This window comes from Rhinoraja longicauda, chromosome 40, assembly GCF_053455715.1.
Source record: "Rhinoraja longicauda isolate Sanriku21f chromosome 40, sRhiLon1.1, whole genome shotgun sequence".
NCBI classification, from domain to species: domain Eukaryota; kingdom Metazoa; phylum Chordata; class Chondrichthyes; order Rajiformes; family Arhynchobatidae; genus Rhinoraja; species Rhinoraja longicauda.
This window is the reverse complement of record NC_135992.1, coordinates 16,530,194-16,539,057: the sequence shown is the minus strand read 5'-3', so window position 1 is coordinate 16,539,057 and position 8,864 is coordinate 16,530,194. Positions and strand designations below refer to the sequence as shown.

The 8,864-nt window shown below is 56.5% G+C and overlaps 1 protein-coding gene across 1 annotated transcript in view; it reads left to right on the top strand.

The window, feature by feature from the left end:
- Positions 1-1,736: 1,736 nt before the first annotated feature.
- Positions 1,737-8,864, top strand: part of LOC144611421 (troponin T, slow skeletal muscle-like) — a gene marked incomplete at its 5' end in the record, with an annotated part of 10,694 nt that continues 3,566 nt past the window's right edge. The window contains 6 exon segments of the mRNA XM_078430491.1: positions 1,737-1,771; positions 3,846-3,906; positions 5,019-5,135; positions 7,247-7,270; positions 7,272-7,325; positions 7,958-8,072. Coding sequence (XP_078286617.1) covers positions 1,737-1,771; positions 3,846-3,906; positions 5,019-5,135; positions 7,247-7,270; positions 7,272-7,325; positions 7,958-8,072 — 406 coding nt within the window.

Here is an 8,864-nt window from a genome sequence, read left to right as displayed (position 1 = left end):
GTCCCCCTCTGGTTAAGGTGGAGTCCGTCCGGCCTATACAGTTCCCACCTTTCCCAGAAACAGGCCCAATTATCCAGAAAAACCAATCCCTCCCCCCTGCTCCAACTCCTGAGCCACACATTAAACTGCTCTATCCTCCTATTTCTATACTCACTAGTTCGTGGCACAGGGAGTAATCCAGAGATTACAACCTTAGATGTCCTACACTTCAATCCTCTACCTAGTCCTTTTTTTAACTCTCTTCCTAGCCCCCTAAATTCTCCTTTCAGGACCTCTTCCCTTATCCTACCTATATTGTTGGTACCTATATGTACCACGACCTCTGGCTCCTCTCCCTCCCCTTTCAGGATATCCTGGACACGCTCAGATACATCCCGGACACCGGCACCAGGGAGGCAAACCACCATCCGGGTCTCCCGACTGCGTCCACAGAATCGCCTATCTGACCCCCTCACTATAGAGTCCCCTATCACTATCGCTCTCCTCTTCCTTTCCCTACCCTTCTGAGCAACAGGGCCGGACTCCGTGCCAGAGGCCCGGGCACCGTCGCTGCCCCCAGGTTGGCTGTTCTCCCCAACAATACCTAAACAGGAGTATTTATTACCAAGGGGTACATCCACTGGGGTACTCTCTAGTCCCTGCCTCTGCTCCTTGCCCCCCCTAACTGTGACCCACTTGTCTACCTCCCGTGGTCTTGGAGTGACCACCTCTCTATAACTCCTCTCTATAACCTCCTCACTCTCCCTAACCAGACGGAGGTCATCAATCTGCCGCTCCAGGTTCCTAATACGGTCCCTTAGGAGCCCCATCTCGTCACACCTGGCGCAGATGTGGATGTCTGGAAGACTATCAGACTCCCAGATTCCCCACATCCGACACCCAGAACAATAAACTGCCCTGGCACTCATACTCCCCAAACAAAGCCCCGTGCTCGGTTATTAAACCTACCGCCCGGCCGCTGCTCCACCCGCTCCAACCGCCCACCCAAAAGAACTGAGTGATCTCCTGGGAGAGGCGAAAAACCGGATAAAAAACCCAGGCCAATTTGGGAAAAAAAATCCGGGAAATTCCTCTCCGACCCCAAGCTAGGCGATCGAAACTTGTCCGGGAGATCACACAGGTCTTACTCCTTACTATCCCCACACAATACTTCCCAAGCTGCTGACTGCTGCTGACTGCTGCTGCACTGCTGCTGACTGCTGCTGCTCTGCTGCTCTGCTGCTGACTGCTGCTGACTGCTGCTGACTGCTGCTCTGCTGCTCTGCTGCTGACTGCTGCTGACTGCTGCTGACTGCTGCTGACTGCTGCTGACTGCTGCTCTGCTGCACTGGCTGCTCTGTTGCTGCTCTGCTGCTGACTGCTGCTCAGATGGGGTGGGGCAGGCTGGGACCAGAGGTGAGTGGGGCAGGCAGGGACTCTAGACCCGGGTTGGGGAGGCTGGGGGTTTATTCTTTGGGGCGCAGGAGGCTGAGGAGCGATCTTACAGAGGTGGATGAAATCAAGAGGGGAATAGATCGGGTGAATGCACAGAGTCTTTTACCCAGAGTAGGGGGATCAAGAATCAGGGAACATAGGTTTGAGGTGAGAGGGGATGGTCCTTGCCTCAACCACCTCCTGTGGCAGCACGTTCCATACACCCACAGCCCTCTGTGTGAGGAAGTTGCTCCTCAGGTTCTGAATTATTTGCAGTCTCACTATAAACCTCTGTCCTCTGTTCTTGCCGTAACATTTGTTCTCTTTCTCCCACAGAAGAGGAGCGGCCCCGGCCAAAGTAAGTCACCGCGGTTCCTCTTCGCGTGTCTAACCAACCCCTCTGTGAGGAGCTCTGCATTTGAAAGCAGCAGAAGGGGTGGATCCAGAGTGCGGTTGCCAACTATCTCGCTCCCAAATACAGGACAGTGGGTGACGTCACCGCCCCACGCCCCACGTGACCTCGCCCCGCCAGCGGCCGTGTTGTACGCAACCCGCATCCGCCATTGGTGGGGCGCGGAGTGGTGACGTCACCCTTTGTCCCGTATTTGGGAGTGAGGAAGTTGGCAACCCATCTAATACAGGACAAGGGCAGTCCCGTACGGGACAAACTAATTTAGCCCAAGATACAAGATGTCCCGGCTAATACGGGGCAGTTGGCAACCCTAATCCAGAGTGAATTTCTCAGTCTCAGCCAATAACAAAAGCTGAATGAGCCCAGAAGCTGATCCGGGAAAATCACTCTCTTTCATCTAAATAACCTCCATCGTTGCAATATTAATAATAATAATAATAATTCATTTATTTTATATAGCGCCTTATCGGATGCTCAAAGCGCTTTACAAAAACAATCAACATAAAAACAAACAGACAAACTATCCTAACGGAAAAGTGGCGAATAAACAACGCCAGCGTCCTCTCACGTCAGGGTCCGGCAGTAGACAACAAAAAGCACAGGACACACAGACACAATTTTTACACAAACAGCCATCACAGTGATTGCTCTAGGCACACCCTCACTGTGATGGAAGGCAGATGTTTGGCAGATATTGACCAGATGTTTAATCTTTCGTTCAGTTTAGTTTCATTTATTGTCACGTGTACTGAGGTACAGTGAGAAGCTTTTGTTGCGTGCTCACCAGCCAGTGGAACGACAAAACATGATTACAATCGAGCCGTTCACAGTATACAGATACACGATAAGGGTAGATTGACACAAAATGCTGGAGTAACTCAGCGGGACAGGCAGCGTCTCTGGAAAGAAGGAATGGGTCTCGCCCCGAAACGTCACCCATTCCTTCTCTCCAGAGATGCTGCCTGTCCCGCTGAGTTACTCCAGCATTTTATGTCTATCTTCGATTTAAACCAGCGTCTGTAGTTCTTTCCTATACAGGATAAGGGAATAACGTTTAGTGCAAGATGAAGTCAATAGACAATAGACAATAGGTGCAGGAGTAGGCCAATCGGCCCTTTGAACCAGCACCGCCATTCAATGTGATCATGGCTGATCATTCTCAATCAGTACCCCGTTCCTGCCTTCTCCCCATACCCCCTGACTCCGCTATCCTTTAGAGCTCTATCTAGCTCTCTCTTGAATGCATTCAGAGAATTGGTCTCCACTGCCTTCTGAGGCAGAGAATTCCACAGATTCACAACTCTCTGACTGAAGTCCAGCAGAGTCTGATCATAGTTCAGGATCTCTTCATACTGCGTGAAGAATCCCAACACTATCCATATGTGGGCTGCCCTTGTTGGTCTGAGGCCAGCAGACTGCAGCCGATGTTAATGTGTGCAGACAGGAACTGCAGATGCTGGTTTAAACCAAAGGTGGACACAAAATGCTGGAGTAACTCAGCGGGACAGGCAGCATCCCTGGAGAGAAGGAATGGGTGACGTTTCGGGTCGAGACCCTTCTTCGGATGTTAATTGGATCTGTTGTTAAACCTGCAAGTGTGATCATTAATGCCTACTCCACGTAACATGCCGTTCACTGACTCTGAACGTTGACGAGCCTCTGTACTGAAGTTTGTAATCCACAAACACAGCCAGAGAGTTGTTCGGATCAGACACTGGCCCTTCATCCCACCCTGTCCATGCCGGCCAAGTTACTCCAGCATTTTGTGTCTATCTTCGGTGTAAACCAGCATCTGCAGTTCCTTCCTCCATAGGTCCATAAGTGGTCCCAATCCGCTCGCAGTAACTTGGCTAGCATGGACAGGGTGGGATGAAGGGCCAGTGTCTGTGCCAAACAATTCTCTGGCTGTGTTTGTGGATTACAAACTTCAGTACAGAGGCTCGTCAACGTTCAGAGTGTTGGGGAACATGGTTTATGTGGTTTCTCATCCCAAGGTAACACTCTGTTCTCTCTCTCCCAGGCTGGTTGTTCCCCAGATCTCTGGTCCCAAGATCCCAGATGGAGAACGTGTGGACTTTGACGTACGTTCAGTCTGGTGACAGTAATTGGGAGTGTGGGTTCGAGTGTGTTTCACTGTGTGTAGTGTTGTTGTGGTTCTCCCCTGTACTGTCCCTTCCTGAATGTGTTGGCAATGTGTCATGTTTAATATTTAGTTTAGTTAGTTTAGAGATGCAGTGTGGAAACAGGCCCTTCAGCCCAACTTGCCCACGTCGGCCAACATGTCCCAGCTACACTAGTCCCACTTGCCTGTGTTTGGTTCATATCCCTCCAAACCTGTCCTGTCCATGTACCTGTCTAACTGCTGCTTAACCTGGACCCAAGGTCCATGCGTTAATGTTACTGGAAGAGAGAGTGCCGTGGGTCGGGGCTCAGAGCCGGTACAGGGGAGAGGGATGTAGCTTCACAATGAGATGTCCGCTCAAAGCTACAGGGGACGATTGCCCTCCATGAGGGGGGGGGGGGAGAACAGTGGACGATGGGGACCCGGCGTGAGGGGGGCGACGTGAGGGGGCGGCATGAGAGGGGGGGGAGAACAAAGGGGGCGGCTAGGGGGGGGGGGGAGAACAAAGGGGGACACTTTGTAACTTTGGCGGCGCCCTTTATGTAGTAACTATTTGCACACCTTGGGTGGGCAAGCAAAGATTTTTTGTCACACGTGGCAATAAAGTATTCAATTCAATATTCCCATTACGTGGGCACATAAATAACAAACAGAATGGGGAGGGGTGGGCAAGGGGTGACAAAACAGCACCAGGACCAAATACCATGCAGTTGTGTGCAGATGTGTACAGATGTGTGCAGCTGTATTACAGTTGTGTGCAGTAGTGTACAGTTGTGTGCAGCTGTGTACAGTTGTGTGCACAAGTATGCAGATGTGTGCAGTTGTGTGTAGATGTGTACAGCTGTGTGCAGATGTGTAGTTGTGTACAGATGTGTGTAGTTGTGTGCAAATATGTGTAGTTGTGTGCAGAAGTGTACAGCTGTGTGCAGTTGTGTGTAGATGTGTACAGCTGTGTGCAGATATGTACAGCTGTGTGCAGAAGTGTACAGCTGTGTGCAGAAGTGTACAGATGTGTGCAGATGTGTACAGATGTGTGCAGGTGAAGGCTGGTTCATGTACTGCCTCCTACAGGACATCCATCGCAAGCGCATGGAGAAGGACCTCCTGGAACTGCAGACCCTCATCGACGCTCACTTCGAACAGAGGAAGAAGGAGGAAGAGGAGCTGATCTACCTGAAGGACAGGATTGTAGGTATTCTGTCGCCTTGGAGCAAGGCAAATCTGTTCAGTTCAGTCTAGTTTATTGTCCCATGTATCGAGGTACAGGGAAACGCTTTTGTTGCGAGCTAACCAGCCAGCGGAAAGACAATACACCATTACATTTGACCCAGATAGTACTGATATATGGTAAGGGAATAACGTTTAGTGGGTCATTGGGAGTCTGGCCAGGGTGGTGTGGACCAGGGTGGTGTGGGCCAGGGTGGTGTGGGTCATCAGGGTGGGGTGGGTGGGGGTGTGGGTCAGGGTGGTGTGGGTCAGGGTGGGGTGGGTCAGGGTGGGGTGGGTGGGGGTGGTGTGGGTCAGGGTGCGGTGGGTCAGGGTGGGGTGGGTCAGGGTGGGGTGGGTCAGGGTGGGGTGGGTCAGGGTGGGGTGGGTCAGGGTGGGGTGGGTCAGGGTGGTGTGGGTCAGGGTGGGGTGGGTCAGGGTGGTGTGGGTCAGGGTGGTGTGGGTCAGGGTGCGGTGGGCCAGGGTGGTGTGGGTCATCAGGGTGGGGTGGGTGGGGGTGTGGGTCAGGGTGGTGTGGGTCAGGGTGGGGTGGGTCAGGGTGGTGTGGGCCAGGGTGGTGTGGGTCATCAGGGTGGGGTGGGTGGGGGTGTGGGTCAGGGTGGTGTGGGTCAGGGTGGGGTGGGTCAGGGTGGGGTGGGTGGGGGTGGTGTGGGTCAGGGTGCAGTGGGTCAGGGTGGGGTGGGTCAGGGTGGGGTGGGTCAGGGTGGGGTGGGTCAGGGTGGGGTGGGTCAGGGTGGGGTGGGTCAGGGTGGGGTGGGTCAGGGTGGTGTGGGTCAGGGTGGTGTGGGTCAGGGTGCGGTGGGTCAGGGTGGGGTGGGTGGGTCAGGGTGGTGTGGGTCAGGGTAGTGTGGGTCAGGGTGGTGTGGGTCAGGGTGGTGTGGGTCAGGGTGGTGTGGGTCAGGGTGGGGTGGGTCAGGGTGGTGTGGGTCAGGGTGGTGTGGGTGGGGGTGGTGTTGGTCAGGGTGGGGTGGGTCAGGGTGGTGTGGGTCATTGGGTGGTGTGGGTCATTGGGTGGTGTTGGTCAGGGTGGGGTGGGTCAGGGTGGTGTGGGTGGGGGGTGTGGGTCAGGGTGGGGTGGGTCAGGGTGGGGTGGGTCAGGGTGGGGTGGGTGGGGGTGTGGGTCAGGGTGGTGTGGGTCAGGGTGGTGTGGGTCAGGGTGGTGTGGGTCAGGGTGGGGTGGGTCAGGGTGGGGGTGTGGGTCAGGGTGGTGTGGGTCAGGGTGGGGTGGGTCAGGGTGGGGTGGGTGGGGGTGTGGGTCAGGGTTGTGTGGGTGGGGGTGGGGTGGGTCAGGGTGGGGTGGGTCAGGGTGGTGTGGGTCAGGGTGGTGTGGGTCAGGGTGGTGTGGGTGGGGGTGTGGGTCAGGGTGGGTGGGGGTGGTGTGGGTGTGGGTCAGGGTGGGTGGGGGTGGTGTGGGTCAGGGTGGGTGGGGGTGGTGTGGGTGTGGATGGGGTAGGTCAGAGTGGTGTGGGTCAGGGTGGGTCAGGGTGGTGTGGGTGGGGGTGTGGGTGGGGGTGTGGGTCAGGGTGGGGTGGGTCAGGGTGGTGTGGGTCAGAGTGGGGTGGGTCAGGGTGGGGTGGGTCAGGGTGGGGTGGGTCAGGGTGTGTCAGGGTGGGGTGGGTCAGGGTGGTGTGGGTCAGGGTGGTGTGGGTCAGGGTGGGGTGGGTCAGGGTGGTGTGGGTCAGGGTGGGGTGTGGGTCAGGGTAGTGTGGGTCAGGGTGGGGTGGGTCAGGGTGGGGTGTGGGTGGGGGTGGTGTGTGGGTCAGGGTGGTGTGGGTCAGGGTGGGGTGTGGGTGGGGGTGGTGTTTGGGTCAGGGTGGTGTGGGTCAGGGTGGGGTGTGGGTGGGGGGGTAGTGTGGGTCAGGGTGTGTGGGTCAGGGTGGTGTGGGTCAGGGTGGTGTGGGGTCTCTGATGATGCTAGCTGCCTTTTAAAGGCAACGCTTCCTGTAGATCCTTGGACGGTGAGGAGGTCAGTACCCGTGATGGACCGGGCAGTGTGTGGTGGGGGGGGGGGTCAGTGTGGGTCAGTGCCATCGCCGTGCCCACAATGCCAGGGGTCCGTGTTGTGTCCACAGGAGCACCGGCGGTCCGAGCGGTCCTGAGCAGCAGAGGGTGCGGGCGGAGAAGGAGCGAGACCGGCAGACCCGGCTGATGGTCAGGTCTGCACACTCACCCCATGACCCCCACCCACCCTCCCTCACCCCCACCCCCTCCACTGCACCCCACTCCCTCACCCTCCCTGCACCCCTCACCCGCACCTCCCACACCCTCCTCCCGCACCCCCTCCCTCCCCCGCACCCCAATGACCCCCTCCCCCACACACTCCCCCCTCCCCCACCCCCTCCCCCACCCTCCCCCCGTACCACCTCACACTCCCCCGCACCCCTCCCCCCACCCCAATGACCCCCACCCCCTTCCTCACCCCCACACACTCCCCCCTCCCTCACCCCTTCCCAATACCAAAGGACCGCCCGCACCCCCTCCCCCCTCCCTCACCCCCATGACCCCCACCACCACACACTGCCCCCTCCCCCACCCCTTCCCAATGACCCCGCACCCCCTCCCCCCCTCCCTCACCCCCATGACCCCCACCCCCCACACACTCCCCCCTCCCTCACCCCACTGACCTCAGCACCCCCTCATCCTCCTACTCCCCCTCCCTCTCCTCCCCTCTCCCTCTCCCCCCCCCCCCCCCCCCGGTTGGCCCTCCTGGGGTGGGCAGGTCATCGTTGGCGATGGGCTCACTGACCTTTCACCCCCCCCTCTCTCTCTCTCCTCGCCAACAGGATGAGAAGAACCGCAAGGAGGAGGAGGAGGCGAAGAAGCGGGCGGACGATGATGCCAAGAAGAGAAAGGTGCTCTCCAACATGGGGGCACATTACGTGTGGCTACCTGGTGAAGGTACGGACTTGCCCAGCGCACGGCCCCTCTGCTCCACCTGATCCAGGCCAATGATGATGAGGGGGACTCACTGAAACTTACCGCACAGAGAGAGGCCGGGATAGAGTGGATGTGGAGAGGATGTTTCCACTGGTGGGGGGAGTCCAGGACCAGAGGGCATAGCCTCAGAATTAAAGGACATTCTTTTAGAATGGAGACGAGCAGGAATTTATTTAGCTAGTTCATGTGTCGGAGCAGAATTAGGCCCATTCGGCCCATCAGGTCTCCTCCGCCATTCAATCATGGCCGATCTATCTCTCCCTCCTAACCCCATTCTCCTGCCTTCTCCCCGTAACCCCTGACACCTGTACTAATCAACAATCTATCTATCTCTACCTTAAAAAAATCCACTGACTTGGGCTCCACAGCCGTCTGTGGCAAAGAATCCCACAGATTCACCCCCTCTGGCTAAAGAAATTCTCCTCATCTACTTCCAAAAGGAACGTCCTCTAATTCTGAGGCCGTGACCTCTAGTCCTAGACTCTCCCACTGGTGGAAACATCCTCTCCACATATGAAATTATTCCAGGAATATTTAGATTATTCACACAATGGGTGGTGTAAGTCTTCAATGTAAGTCAGCATGTTGGGCGTGGGTCAGCATCTTCAGTGTGGGTCAGCATCATCAGTGTGGGTCAGCATCATCAGTGTGGGTCAGCATCTTCAGTGTGGGTCAGCATCATCAGTGTGGGTCAGCATCATCAGAGTGGGTCAGCATCTTGGGCGTGGGTCAGCATGTGGGGCATGGGTCAGC